Source organism: Pristis pectinata, chromosome 9 (genome assembly GCF_009764475.1).
Source record: "Pristis pectinata isolate sPriPec2 chromosome 9, sPriPec2.1.pri, whole genome shotgun sequence".
NCBI classification, from domain to species: domain Eukaryota; kingdom Metazoa; phylum Chordata; class Chondrichthyes; order Rhinopristiformes; family Pristidae; genus Pristis; species Pristis pectinata.
Genome location: NC_067413.1, coordinates 52,221,821 through 52,238,066, shown reverse-complemented (window position 1 = coordinate 52,238,066; position 16,246 = coordinate 52,221,821). Strand labels below are relative to the sequence as shown.

Genomic DNA, 16,246 nt, shown 5'->3' with positions numbered 1-16,246 from the left:
CCACAGAACCTCATAAGGAAGCTACACATACTGGGCCTTAGCACCTCCACCTGCAATTGGATTCTGGGCTTCCTCTCTGAAAAGGCCACAGTCAGTTCGTATTGGAAATACCATCTCAAAAATCACTAGGCTGAGCACTGGAGCCCCCCAGGGCTGTGTGCTCAGTCCGTTGATGTTCACGCTGCTGACTCATGACTGTTCTGCCGACTCAAGCTCCAACCATATCATCAAGTTTGCTGATGATACAACAGTGGTGGGCCTCATCAGCAGGGATGATGAAACAGCTTACAGAGAGGAGGTGGTGAGGCTGGCGGATTGGTGCTCAATCAACAATCTCTCCATGAATGTGGACAAAACAAGAGAGGTGGTTGTGAATTTTAGAAAGGCTCAGGCTGACCACTTACCCCTGTGCATCAATGGCATCATTGTACCCGCCACCAAGGACATCTTCAGGAGGCGGTGCCTCAAGAAGGCAGCATCCATCATTAAGGACCCTTACCATCTGGGACATGCCCTCTTCAAGTTCAAGTTACTTTATTGTCATTCATCCACTCTATAAAAACACAAGGCGGAATGAAATGTTGTTTCCCCCAGTATAACAGCTGTTATAAGTTCTTGGGAATACATATAGCAGACGACCTGTCCTGGTCAACTAACATCTCTTCCCTCGCCAAGAAGGCACAGCAGTGTCTCCTCTTTTTACAGCGGCTGAAAAGAGCAAACCTGCCCTCCTCCACCCTCACTACATTCTGTAGGGGTACCATTGAGAGTGTCCTGACTAGCTGCATCTCTGCCTGGTACAGTAACTGTAACATCTCTGACTGTAAGTCTTTGCAGAGAATTGTGAGTACAATGAAAAAGATCATTGGAGTACCTCTTCCCTCCATCTCGTATATTTACAATACACGATGTACACGTAAGGTTTATAGAATTATAGACGACCCTTCTCATCCCTCCCATGACCTATTTGTCCCACTGCTGTCTGGCAAGCAGTACCGGGGCATCCGGGCCAGAACTACTAGATTGCACAACAGTTTTTCCCCCAGGCTGTCAGGCTCCTGAATACCCTGGTAGACAAATGCCGTGTCAAAAGCTCTGGTTTGCACAACGGCGTATGAGAACTTTGGCTGCTGCCTAACATGTTTATACCATGAGTACAACACACTGAGCTTGTATTTCTCTTGTCCAACTCGGTTTTGCACTAACTCTGCACTAAATTTGTATTTTGTATATACTGTTTTTTTGCACTATTTGTACTTGCACTATTTTTTTTTATTTTTTGTTTTTTGTTTGTGTTTATTGTATGTCTTCTGATCTATGTATGTCCTCTGTTGTGTGAGTCTGGGGGAAATGACATTTCGTTCCTCCATGTGTTTTTATAGCATGGATGAATGACAATAAAGTAACTTGAACTTGAACTTGAAGAGGGCATGTTCCAGATGGTAAGGGTCTTGGTAATGATGGATGCCGCCTTCTTGAGGCACCGCCTCTTGAAGATGTCTTTGATGGCGGGGAAGGTTGTGCCCTTGATGGACGCTGAGTCTACGACCCTCTGCAGCCTCTTTTGATCCTGCGCATTAGAACCTCCATACCAGGTGGTGATGCAACCAGACAGAATGCCCTCCACTGTACATACGTAGAAATATGCAAGAGCCTTTGATGACATACCAAATCTCCTCAAACTCCTAATGAAGTAGAGCTGCTGGCATGCCTTCTTCATGATTGCATCAATGTGTTTGGCCCAGGATAGATCCTCTGAGATGTTGACACCCAGGAACTTGAAGCTGCTCACCCTTTCCACCGCTGACCCCCCCCTCCCCCCCATGAGAACTGGTGTGTGTTCTCCTGACTTCCCTTCCTGAAGTCCACAATCAATCCCTTGGTCTTAGTTGAGTGCAAAGTTATTCTTGTGACACCACTCAACTGGCCGATCTATCTCACTCCTATACGCCTCCTCATCGCCATCTGAGATTCTGACAACAGCGGTGTCATCGGCGAATTTATAGATGACATTTGAGCTGTGTCTAGCCACACAGTCATGCGGGTAGACAGAGTAGAGCAGTGGGCTAAGCACGCATCCATGGGGTGCGCTTATGTTGATTGTCAGCAAGGAGGAGATGTTACTACCGATCCACACTGACTGTGGTCTCCCAATAAGGAAGTCAAGGAGAAAGAGATGGCGTCCACTGTAGACCTGTTGTGGCAGTAGGCAAATCGCAGCGGGTTCAGGTCTTTGCTCAGGCAGTAGTTAATTCTAGCCATGACCAACCTCTCAAAGTACGTCGCCACAGTAGATGTGAGTGCTACCGGGCGACAGTCATTGAGGCAGCTCACCTTGCTCTTCTTAGGCACCAGTATGATTGATGCCCTTTTGAAGCAGGTGGGAACCTCCGACTGCAGCAGTGAGAAGTTGAAGATATCCTTGAACACTCCAGCCAGCTGGTCTGCACAGATTTTCAGTACCTTGCCAGGTACGTCGTCGGGGCCTGACGCCTTGTGAGGGTTCACCCTCTTGAAGGATGTTCTGACGTCGGCCTCAGCGACAGAGATCACAGGGTTGCCAGATACTTCGGGGATTTGCACAGGTCTGTTATTCTCCCTTTCAAAGCGTGCATACTAGGCATTGAGCTCATCAGGTAGTGAAGCATCACTGCCATTAATTCTGTTTGGTTTCGCCTTATAGGAAGTAATGGCATGCAAACCCTGCCACAGCTGTTGTGCGTCCAATTGTGTCTCTAACTTCACACGGAAGTACCTTTTCGCTTTCACGATGGCCTTCTGTAGGTCGTACCTGGACTTCTTGTAACCTTCTGGAGCGCTGGTCTTAAATGCCACAGATCTAGCCCTCAGCAGACTGTGAATCTTTTGGTTCATCCAGGGCTTCTGGTTTGGGAAGACTCAGTATGTTCTCAAAGGCACACACTCATCCACGCAGGTCTTGATGAAGTAGGTGACAGCCGTGGCATATTCATTCAGATCCAAAGATGAATCCCTGAATATGGCCTGCGTTTCAGTTTTACCCGCGGCCCTCTCCGGCAGCCACATTTCCTGAGACAATGGAGATGTTAAGAAGAGCAACCCTGGCTTCCCCACAGTATTCACATGACTGTTATACCTCAGCTCTGGAGCCATTCTAGTAAATCTCATCTATAATCTTCCAAAGGCCTAATGGTCTTTCTGAAGTTAATTGGAAGCAACACATTAGACAGAGCTGAAAAAGTATTATTATTTAGGTTCAAGATAAATTTCTGTCTTTTGTTTACTTTGCGTCTGTTTCTAAGGCTCCCAAGATCCAACATGCTTCATACATTGCTGTAATAATGTACCTTGCCATCTTCAATGAGTTGTGCGTCAGCATCCTCCAATCCTTCTCTAATTTTGCACCCACTTTAAAAGAAACAGCATACATTACCTCTCCAAGTTCTTTCCTGTATTGAATTTTATCTGCTGATTCCACCATCCTCGCTATCCCTGCTCCCGTATTTGTAACTGAAACCAGTGGCAGAGCTGGTAAAGCTGCTGCCTCACAGCTCCCGCTGCCCATGTTCAATCCTGACCTCTGGTGTTTTCTGTGTGTGGAGTTCGCATGTTCTCCCTGTGACCATGTGGGTTTCTGCCGGGTGCTCCACTTTCTTCCTACATTGCAAAATCATGCAGGTTGATAAGTTAATTGGCCAATGTAACTTGCCCCTAGTATGTAGATGAGTGGTAGAATCTGGGGTAGTTGATGGGAATGTGGGGAGAATAAAACAGGTTAGGGTAGGATCAATGTACTAATGGGCATTTGATGGTGGAAGCAGACTCAATGGGCCGCAGGGCCTGTTCATATACTGTAAGACTGTATGACTCAACTGGACTTGGAATTGGTTTATTATTGTCACATGTACCGAGGTACAGTGAAAAGCTTGTATTGAATACCATTCATATAGATCAATTCATTACACAGTGCATCGAGGTAGTACAAGGTAAAACAGTAACAGAATGCAGAATAAAGTGTAACACTACAGAGAAAGTGCAGTGTCAGTAGACAATAAGGTGCAAGGTCATAATGAGGTAGATTGTGAGATCAAGAGTCCATTTTATCATACAAGGGAACCGTTCAATTGTCTTATAACACCGGGATAGAAGCTGCCCGTGATCCTGGTGGTATATGCTTTCAGGCTTTTGTATCTTCTGTCCACAACTCTCTGCAGTTTCTTGTGGTCATGGGCAGAGCAGTTGCCATATTAAGCCGTGCTGCATCGAGATAGGATGCTTTCTATGGTGTATTGATAAAAATTGGTAAGGGTCGACAGGAACATGCCAAATTTCTTTAGCCTCCTGAGGAAGTAGATGTGCTGGTGAGCTTTCTTGGTCGTGGCATCTATGTGGTTAGACTAGGACAGGCTATTGGTGGTGTTAACTCATAGGGGAATTTGAAGCTTTCAACCCTCTCGACCTTCTGCATACTTGTAGATGGAACTAAAGCAGAATCTGGCCACGCAATCATGAGTGTATAGTGCATAGAGTAGGGGGCTGAGGATGCAGCCTTGTGGATAACCAGTGTTGAGAATAATCATTGTGGAGGTGTTGCTGCCTATCCTCACTGATTGCGGCCTGTTGGTCAGGAAGTCAAGGATCCAGTTGCAAAGGGAGGTGTTGGGTCCCAGGTCTAAGAGTTTAGTGATGAATTTGCTTGGAATTATAGTATTGAAGGCGGAGCTGTAGTCAATAAACAATAGTCTAACGTAGGTGTCTTTACTGTCCAGATGCTGCAGAGATGTGTATAGGGGCAGGGAGATGGCATCCACCATAGATCTGTTTCAGCGGTAGGCAAATTGCAGTGGGTTGAGGTTGTCTGGGAGGCTGGAGTTAATGTGTGCTATGACTAGCCTCTCGAAGCACTTCATGATGGTGGATGTCAGAGTCATCGGTAGGAAGTCATTAAGGCACATTACCTTGTTTTTCTTAGGTACCAGGATGATAGTGGTCTTCTTACTGCTGCTGTCTGAGTAGCTTGTGGCTGTATATGTTGCTGAGGTTCTTAACTTCCTTCAAGGTTTGTAGGGATTTGATCAACATGTAATGATCTTTAAATGTTCTATTAAGTAATAAGGTTAATATGTCACTCTATACAGATATATATATATATATATATATATAGAGAGAGAGAGAGAGAGAGAGAGAGAAGCTTCATTTTATCTGCTCTTCTCCCACACCGTGGAGAGATGAGCACATGGATTTGCAAGTTTCTCTGTGGTGGAGGGTGGCATTGACTGAAAACTTGTTGAAGGAAACCAAGAACCAAAATGGATCCACTCCCTCAATGTGCACCTGGTGTGTGATTGAAAGCAGCTCAGCATGTGATTGAAAACACAAAAAATTCTGCAGATGCTGGAATCTGGAGCAATACACAAAAAGTGCTGGAGGAACACAGCAGGTCAGGCAGCATCTATGGAGGGAAATAAACAGTGGACGTTTCAGGCCGAGACCCTTCATCAGGACTGGAAAGGAAGAGGGCAGAAGCCAGAATAAGAAGGTGGGGGAAAGGGTAGGGGCCTATGCAGGTAGAGGATAGGTGAGACTGGAATGCCTACTTCTGTGGCTGGGGTCATGATTCTGCATCAGTCCTCTATTCTACCTATTTTTGACTCATTGAAGTAAAAGGTTCTCTGCAGGACATTGAGGGTTATTCAACCATGGTCTAACTGATGCCTCTGATTTAATTTAAAATCTTGTAAACAGGTACAGCAACCCCAAAATGGAGACCCATGTTCCACCAGAAACATTGGAACAATGGTTTCTTTGTAGACTATCATTTTACTGCAAAACCCTATTCACTACAGTTTAGCAACACTATGACCACCATCGACTACTTTGCACTAAAATAGACTTCTGTTGTTTTTGTTCTAATTGTGTTTTCTCGTAAAAATTGTGCATAATTTATGTTTTTCTTGAGTATGCCGCTTATATGATGCTATGTGCCTGTGATGCTGCTGCAAGTAAGTTTTTCATTGCACGTGTGCATACCTGTACTTGTGCATATGACAATGAACTCGACTTTCAAGCAACATCTGCACTACCAGGGATATTGGAGATCCCTGCAATTCTTGATTTTCAATTGAAAAGGCATTAAGATTTATGTGTGGATGCTTCCTGTCACATAAGCTTTCCATCATAAAAGGAAGAGTTTCATCCACCCTTGTCAAGGCAGAAACAAAGGAACAGGAAGAAGGTAGAGAAGTAGTGGAGACAGAGGTGCTATATGAAGCAAACCACCTGTTGCTGCAGGATTTCTTCTGGTGTTTCTGACCACATATTTTTGAAAGTGTACCTGTTGGAATCACCTGGAGGTGTGGTGAGGGATCACACTTTGGGTCAAAGTGGAGGTTTGTTTTGCAGACAGTTTTGCTGAACAGTGCTTTGAATGTGGGAGAAATGTGTCTGGCCCTTTAAATAAGTTTAATTTCAGCCTTAAACATAATTAAACACTGTGTTTTCTGTGAATGACCAACATCTGACTTACCTACCTCCATGTGGAAGAAAATCTCCCAGAAGTGAATTTTACACATTGCGCTACTATTGGGGTCATCTGGGGATCCTGACACTTGAGAAACTGTGACAGAGTGCATGATATTCTTGCAGCAACACAGAACATCCTTTTTACTGATCAATATTAATTCCATTGAAACAAGGGCATAACACGTTCGTGCTCTGTGAACTTTGGGATTGATATTGCAGTTTGCTGCTGCTTATTCCTATAGCCTCCTAACTGTATGTCTGGAGGACCTTGTTGCCATCAGCAGCATCTCCCATCTTTTCCCCCACCCACCGTTCCATAGACACAGGACTTTCTTTATACCTCCTCAATCAAAACATTCACTGTATTGTCTGAAAATCTTACTGTTTGCTCTCTTGCATGTTCTGCTCTTGCCCAAAATATTGCAGTCCAGGTTGACTTTTGTCAAAACACCTGCACCACCTATTACTTTCCACTTTGAGTTGCAGGCTGCTGCTAAGCATTACTAGTCATTTGCAATATGTAGCCCGTGCTGATGTTTGCAGTACTGAAAAGTATGGTAATTGCCTGCTGCACGTAACCACCATTTAAAAGAGAGGCAGCACAAATTTAGTTTACTGCATACAATTCATTGAACGGGCACAGGTTAATTGCACATTGTGATACCAGCACCAATTTTTGAGGGTTAGCCAAATTATTCCCCTGTGTAATTTTGTTCAGTATTCCATTTCGAAGTGAATAGATACAGTTCAGGATGAACTATGATACTGGCAACAATTTGTAATCAGAACAGCCTGTACCTTTAAGATAATGGCACTGCACCTTACACCTTAGTTAGAAGGACAAATTGCTGGCAATTTTCAGTGCCATGAATGCATGATGACATTTGTTTTTTAATGGCACTGTGAAGGTATATGTAATACTTGTACTTCAAGTGTAACTGATGCCAAAAGCTGAAAGGATAACTATATACCAACCCAAAATGAGGCCACCTTACTTAATGTTCATGCTTTTGTTTGTTATAATACAATGTGCCCCAGGGTTTCATGTAATACCATTGTATATGTAAGATTTGTTTACTCTCTTACAACTCACTCCAAACCTTTCAAATGTTTCTCTTTATAGTCCATAGTCTCAGCAAACCAAGAATGGCATTTTTTACAGTAGAAGTGTATAAAAGTAATATGCTGCCAAAATTGTTGACTAATTGTAACGATTTATTACTTCACAATTTTCCTGTTGCAGAAACCATAAGACAATATAATTTGGCAATTATAAAGCACAATTCCAAGGCTCTGAGTGTATATAACTAGATTTGCACATATACCACCTTGATGCCCTCAGATAAATGTATATATAAACTTGCAAGCAAGATTGCATTAATGTGTAAATGTGTGCAGTTAGGTGTGTGTGTGTTTGCACAGTTGAGGATGTGCTGTTATTTCCCTGATATTTAGAGTTTTGTGGTGACTTCTTCTATTGTATATACTAATTTGCTTCACACTTAGAAAAAAAGATGGGCATTTATCCATTCAAAGACACCTGCTTTCTTGGCATACAGCCAGGGAAGGCACGTGCCAGGGAAGGCACGTTTTACACCAGTTCACACAATGTAAACTCAGATATATTATGATAGGTAAAGTATTGCATGGGGCACTCTCAATGCTTGGCTACTTCCTCAATCCCAAACTTGATGGAGACTGTTGCTTATTTCTCTCTCTCCCTCTCTCTCTCTCTCTCTCTCCCTCTCTCTCTCTCTCTCTCTCTCTCTCTCTCTCACACACATAAACACTATGATAATTTTAGTTTACTCTTTTGGCTTCTCCCAGTAGAACAACCCAATTACAGTTTATAGCATATTCCAAGAAGCTCTGTGCTGTTGGCAAGTGGAATGAGATGCCCTAATAGGAAAGCACAACAGCAAAAGTACATTGTGAGATGAACCCATGTGATATGGACACACTTTGGAGAACATTTTCCCATTTCTGATCCTGCTGCAGATTGTAGCAAGTTATGGTGAGAAGAAACAAAGCCAGTAAAAGGAACTGCTCAAATTTTCAGTCATTAGTCTTAACAGATAGAAAGTCAGGCATTCTGTATTTTAGGAAGATGAATGAGGAGAAGTGATATAAACAAAGGTATATTTTAAACTGGATATATAATTAAAGCTGTCTGGCATGTCATATTTACAAGTATTTGGAGGTGACAGAATAGGTTGATTAAGTTATTAAAAAGCACATGTAGTACCTGTAAATATAGGTAAGTTTGAAGTACAACCTAACTATGGTAATAAACTTAAATTATCATGGTTAGTTTAAAACGTGCATCATATGAAATGGGCCAATATCAGAAAAACTGCTTGTATCCTCCTTACAACTCGTCCTCAGACAAATTTAGCTACATACATATATGTATGTAAACAGTGGCTGGTCCCTGACGTACCCATTGGTTAGATCATTAGAAAGTATTTGTTGAAGTGGAGATAGGCAAAGTTTTGAAAGATTGGGGAATTGAAGGCCATGGGCAACTGGTACAGAGGAGGAATTGAGGCCAGGTGTAGATCTGCCATAATCATATTGAATAGCTGGGCAGGCTTGAGATGCTGAGTGGCCTATTCCTGCTCCTATTTTCTGGTGTTTATGTATTCTTGTGTACAGTTTGCCAACCTGAAAATGACTCACTGCTTTCTTCTTGTTCACCAATCCTCCATTAATCACAATGTATTCCACCCAGCAGCATTGGCTTTCATCATGTGACTTAACATTTTTGAGGCACCTTTTCAAATGCCTTCTGGAAGTCCAAATAGAATACATCTATTGGCCCCCCTCCATCCACTCTGACCAAGACTTACTCAAAAAAAACCTTGAGTAAGTTTGTCAGACACATTTTCCCCTTCATGAAGCTGCCCTAACTCTGCTTAATTAGATTATCATTTTCCAAATGTCCTATTATTACTTTATTAATCATTTATTGTAACATTTTTCAAATAAAATGTTAGGCTTTAATTACTTTCACTCCCCTCTCTCACTTTTTATGTTGGCATTATTCCAGTCCTCTAGTAATATTCCAGAACAAGGATTTTTGGAAGATTACAAGCAATGCATTAACTTTCTTGACAGGCACTACTTTTAGTATCTGAGGATGCAAGCCATCTGAGCTAGGGGACTTACAGCCTGTAGCCCATTAGTTTACCTCATACTATTTCTCTAGTAATCATGATAGTATTTAGTTAATTCATGACATTATTTACTATTAATGGGATAATATTAATGGGATACTTCTACTATAAAGGCTTCTAAAAAATATCCATTTAACTTAGTTGTTGTTTCCTTATTCTCTACAACTATTTCCCAAACCTTACTCTCGAAGGGGCCTATGTTCACATTGGCCTCTTCCCAAAAACTCTTATTCTCTATTCTTGGGAGATTAAAGCTGTTGTATTTTAGTGCCATCATGACTGCTTGGCAGGTCAACTGAACACAACTGAGGATAATATATTTTTACATCAGTTGGTTTATTCAGCGATTGGTCTGTTTGGGGAGATCCCAATATTGCATTTTATCTGTGATAAAAGGGCATCTCATTGCTGATCAATGTTAGTGTTTTTAAATAGCATGACATTTTAGTGACATGTGGTCTCCATCTTGATTATAGTTTAATTGAATTTAATGGTCATGTTAAATAGAAGTAAATCCAATCAGTTTGCTCATGAATTTAATTGGCAGGAATTATATGATGTTTATCCTAGGCCTTATAATACTGTTTCAAAACATCCCCACAAACACTACTCTCCAAACCCCATGTTCCAAATGTGCTAGGGACTTCTCTGGGGTCTCTCTCAGTCTGAGGCTTCTTGCCACTTACCAGTTCAGGTGTGCAGAAAAATCTCAATGGACCCTGGACCGCAGGAAGAGGAGGCCACCCACCTCCCTGCTCCTGCCCCCAACCCTCACCATGATGTGAAGGCCAGGAGATTTAGTTCCAAGTGCTTCTTCACCAACATGCAGGGTTGGAAGATTGGTGGTTAGACAATCACTGCTGGAGTTGCTGGAAGCACTCAGCAGGTCAGGCAACATTTGGAAAGAGAAAAAGAGTTAATGTTTCTTGTGAAGACCCTTTATCAGAATTGGGAAAAAGAGAAAACAAGTTAGTTTAACATTTCTAACATTTTATATTTTCAATTTCAGTTTTGGATTTTCATTTTTGGTGTAGCTGGATTCTTCTCCAGAGTCTCATTTTTACCTATAGATCCTAGTTGGAGTTTAAGGTTCCATAACATGAGGGAGTGAAAATTATATTCATGGTCCATTGGACCCTACTTCCCAATTTATCTCTGTTAGAAAGAAATATCAGTGCATGGTCAGGCTTTAGTAAAGCATGGAACCAAATCAAATATGTTTAGATTCAGTTAATGTTAAATCTTAATTTTTTTTTCAAAGGTTTGGTAAAGTTCCAAAAGACAAATTAAAAACCCAGTAAGGAATCAATAAGACTTAAAAACCCATTAAGACTTTTCACCAGGCAGATTGAGTTTTGTTGTTGGTTGATTTGATTATTTAAACCATCAAATATGGAGGCATTTTTAATTTTCTGTGTTGTTATATATACAAATTGCAGTTTGAGAAACCGGCCGATGAATTGTCAATTGAAACTAGCAACAAATAGCAATTTTATAACTCCAGTTATAAAGCAGTTGCCAGACAGTGACAGTGCAGCACATCCTATTGCCACTTTAATAGTTATCTACTTTCTTTGCCCCAGATGAGCTTGAAATATTCCAGAAAAATGGAGTGCGAAAGATTCGCAGCCGACAACAAATACCTGGTGGAACAACCTGGGGACCTTTTGACGGCAGTATAGGAGTGACTGACAGCAGTTCTTCGGTATGTTACTGTTTCCTTTGGTTAGAGAGTTGAATACATCTATTTGTGTTAGATTGGGGTATATTGAAAAGTCTCAAATATTATTTTATTTACATTAAAGTGCAACAGTTACAAGTTATTGTATGGAACTGTTTATATATAATTATAACATGAGAAATTTAATGCAAAGTTCTCAACCAGAGAATTTTCTACACAAATGATAGTTGATTGGTAAGACAAGAAAATTAGTCAATTTTTGTCAGCAACATTCCTTGAACTTACTGATTTGATTATTTTTTTAAAAAAGAATATCTGGGTTCCTCTCCTGTGTAGGTCAGAGGTGAACTGTTAAAATATGTTGATGATTAGCAGAGACCAAGAAAGTTCCAGGTTCATTCCCTAGAGGTACTGAGTTTTTTGATTGCAGCTCAGATGGTGGGAGAGAAATTCAAGATTATTTAGTAAATCTGATAAATATTTTTATTGCAGTATATTAATAATATGGTTGAAGTGAAGAATTTCAAACCATCATCTTGGTATACTATATCAATATGTAAACACCAGAAGTCCCAAAAATACTTAGCAGGGCAGACAATACTGTTGAGAGTGGAACAGAACTAATGTTTCAACTTTGTGACCTGATGATAGGTCAATGGTCTGAATCCCCTAAGCCTTTACGTGTCTGCAAGGTGCAAGTCAGGAATGTGATGTAATTCCCTTCATTTATTTGGATTAGTGCAGCTGTAACAACACTCAAAAAGTTTGACACCATCCAAGACAAAGCAGGTCACTTTGACTGGGACCTCATCCACCATCTTAAATATTCATTCCCTCCAGTACTTGAAGCTCCTGATCGGGTGACCTCTCATTATAACAAACAAAGGCTTCAGTTACATGGGAATGCCAATACTTGCAGGTTTTCCTCCCAGCTGCACATAATTCTGACATGGAAATATCTTGTTATTACTTTGTTGCCACTGAGTCTAACTTCTGGAATTTACCACACAACAATCCTGTTTGTGTACTTTCACCAGAAGAACAGGAGCCGTTTAAGGTGGCAGCATCTCACCATGGTTATTTAAAGACTGGCAACAAACACTAGCCTTGCCAACAATTCCCGTATCCTATAAATGAATAATAGAAAAAGTGTTGAGGAATATACAGTTGTTCAGACAATGCATGGTAATGAGGGAGTGGAGGAGGATGGGAGAATTGGATATACTGCTTCAAATATATTATTTGTTCCAGTCATTATGGTCAGGTTATCGACATGCAGAACCTAAATGCAGATGATATAGAGTGCTGATATAACTTAGTTAGACAAAGCATAACGCTGACAGTTTCAAGTTGAAAGTTCAGATGAGACATCTGTTAAATGCCCTAAATTTAGACAACAATCTATGCTAAAAATCATGAAATCAACCAGCACCTAGCACCAACAGTCATGAAACTAGAAAATATCCAGTTGTGTTTGTTGCTCAGGTCAGACAATATCAAGCACTAACAGCTTTGAGACCAGACAAAACACAAGAACAGGCAATACCCAGTATTAAAAGTCATGAATATAGACAACACCTAATTCTAACCATCTTGAATTAGACAGCACTCAGTGCTAACAGTCACGAAACCCCAGCTCTAATGTCACAACATCAATACTGCGTGAAATTATTGGACTAGAGAATACATCGTCCCCATACTCATGAGATCAGAATACAAGAGTTGTGAAACCAAATCATTGCCTAGAAATTCTTTTGCACCCACCATGGCACACCCAAACAGTTCAGAAGTAGGGAACTCACAATCATCTTGGCTCAAAGCCTCTGGTTCTGCTGATTTGGCATTGCACACTTCCATAGATGAAAGAATGCCACCCAGTTCTCCTTTTCTTAGATCAGGCTCTGCAACTCATCAACAAGGGGAGGTGATGGCTGGTCATCAGAGCCCAGCATTTTGCAGCAAGAGTGTTGGGCTTGAGAACTTAATTATAGGAGGTAGGGAAGCCGAGTCTTTTTGAATGGGCAGTTGCTTTTTGAGCAGGGGGATATTGAGAGGTAGGTATTGAGACTGGCAGATTTCTTGACGATAGGGTTATGGCAGAGTCTGGTGCATTTCTTGGGGGAACAGGAGCTGGAACTTTGCTGAAGGATTGAAAGGGACTGACACCGGATCATTCCTGGGAGGGAACAGAAGCCAGAACATTACAGGGCAATCAGGAGGGACAGAGACTAGAGCACTGCTCTATTCTAGACATGGCTCACCCTCAACTCTCCTGACATGGCGCTCCACCCCGAGGAATTTTCGATCCACTGCATGGACCGGACAGCAGTGCTGATAAGGGAAAAGGCAGTGGCACCTACTTTATGATAAACGACATGGTGCACTGACATGGCGGTCTTGTCCCCCTTCTGCTCCCCCAAACTGGAACATCCGGCAGGGAAGTGCCAACTGTTCTTACCTCCCAAGAGAGTTCTCTGCCATCATCCAGACCGCAGTCTACATCTCATCTCAGGCAGACATCAAACTAGCAATTGAGGAACTAAGTGGCATAATCAACAAGTATGAAGCATGTACCCTGACGCCTGTCATATCATGGCAGGAGACTTTAATCAGCTATCTTGAAGAAATCTCTGCCTAATTACTGTCAGCACATCACCTGCAACACTAGAGGACCCAGCACATTCGACCACTGCTATACCACCATCAAGAACGCCTACCCCTCCATTCCTCGCCCCCGCTATGGTAAATCTGACCACCTACCTATGCTTCTTCTTACTACATTCAGACAGAGACTGAAGAGCACAGCACCGGTGAAGAGGACTACAAAGAGATGGACGGGAGAGGCGGAGGTGCGAATTTGGGATTCCCTCGAGTTGTTGGACTGAACCATGTTCAAGGATTTGTCAATGGACCTAAATAAATATGCCACAGTCGTCACCGACTTTAAAAGGATATGTGTGGACGAATATGTACCAACAAAAACATTCTTAGTCTTCCCCAACCAGAAGCCTTGGATGAACCTGGAGATTCGTAATCTGCTGAGGACTAGATCTGTCGCATTTAGGACTGGCGACCCAGTCGTAATGCAAACACAAAGAGGCAATTTTGGACTAAACTGGAATCATGGACGGATGCTCAACATCTGTGGCAAGGCTTGCACAATTTTACTTCCAACAAGGCAAGATTAGGCAACATAAGTGTCAATAACTCATCATTCCTGGATGAGTTTCAATGCCTTTTATGCACGCTTTAATAGGGAGAACTATGACACACATACATGAGCCCCCACATCTCCGGATGACCCTGTAATCTCGATCTCTGAGTACGACATTCGGGCATCCTTAACAGGGTGAAGACACAAAAGGTGTCTGGTCCAGATGGCATAACAGGTCGAGTACTAAAGATCTGTGCAGACCAACTGGCTCGAGTATTTACGAACATATTCAGCCTCTCCCTTCTGCATGCTGAGGTTCCCACCTGCTTCAAAAAGGCACCTATTGTACCAGTGTCCAAGAAGATCATGGTGACCTGCCTCAGTGACCACTGTCTGGAGGCACTTACATCAACTGTAATGAAGTGCTTTGAGAGGTTGGTTTGAGAGGTCAGGAGTCAACTCCTGCCTCAGAGATGACCTGGATCTGCTCCAATTTGCCTACCGCCACAACAGGTCAACAGCAGATGCAATTTCTCTGACTCTTCACTCTGCTCTGGACCACATGGACTACAGGAACACATACATCAGACTGCTGTTCATTGACTACAGCTCGGCATTCAACACAGTCATCTCCTCCAAACATAATCAAACTTCATGACCTGGGCCTCCGTACCTCCCTCTGCAACTGGATTCTTGATATCCTCATTGGCAGACCTCAGTCAGTGAGGTCTCAATCAACATCTCCTCCTTGCTAACCATCAACTCAGATGCTCCTCAAGGCTACATGCTTAGCTGCCTGCTCTGCTTTCGATACACACATGACTGTGTGGCTAAGCACAACTCCAATGCCGTATACAAATTCGCTGATAATATAAGTGTTGTTGGACGAATCACAGGTGGTGATGAGTCAGAGTACAGGAGTGAGATAGAACACCTGTTTGAGTGGTGCCAGAACAACCTCAATGTCAGTAAAAACTAAAGAACTCAGGAAAGGTGAAGGAGGGTGAATACGCGCCAGTCTACATTGGGGCATCAGCGATGGAGAGTGTCCGCATCTTTAAATTCCTGCGTGTTAACAGATTGAATGACCTGTCCTGGGCCCAGCACATAGATGCAATCACAAGGAAGGCACACCAGTATCTTTACTTTCTTAGAAGGTTAAGGAGGTTTGGCATGTTACTGAACATTCTCACAAACTTCTACAGATGTTTGAAGATATCCTGACTGGTTGCATCATGGTCTGGTACGGCAATTGGAGTTTGCAGGAACCCAAGAAGCTGAAGAGAGTAGTGGACTCAGCCTAGCACATCACAGGCGCATCCCTCCCCACCATCGGTAATATCTAATGATGTGCTGCCTCAAAAAGGCAACATCTATCATCAAAGATCCCCACTACCCGGACCCTACCATCTTCTCGCAGCTACTATTGGGCAGGAGATACAGAAGCCTAAAGTCCCACACCACCAGGTTCAAGAACAGCTACTTCCCTTCAACCACTCGGTTCTTAAACCAACCGGCACAACCCTAATCACTACCTCAGTATAGCAAGACTATTAATATTTTGTACAATAATGAACTTTTTTTTGTTCTAATTGTGTTCTTTCTTGTATAATTCAGTAAAATTTATGCATAATTTATGTCTTTCATGTGAATGTTCTATCTCTAATGCTATGTGCCTATGATGCTGCTGCAAAGTAAGTATTTCATTGCACCTGTGCATACATGTACTTGTGC

At 42.2% G+C, this 16,246-nt stretch overlaps 1 protein-coding gene across 7 annotated transcripts in view; it reads left to right on the top strand.

Annotated features, from left to right (window-relative positions):
- Positions 1-16,246, top strand: part of zfpm2a (zinc finger protein, FOG family member 2a) — a 602,778-nt gene that overhangs the window by 364,337 nt on the left and 222,195 nt on the right. For 3 of the 7 annotated variants that reach the window (XM_052023932.1, XM_052023931.1, XM_052023935.1), the window contains one exon: positions 11,261-11,382. The exons of the other annotated variants lie outside the window; for them this stretch is intronic. In XM_052023932.1, the coding sequence (XP_051879892.1) occupies positions 11,261-11,382 (122 nt within the window). The remainder of the gene's footprint in view (positions 1-11,260; positions 11,383-16,246) is intronic. 7 annotated transcript variants of the gene reach the window in all.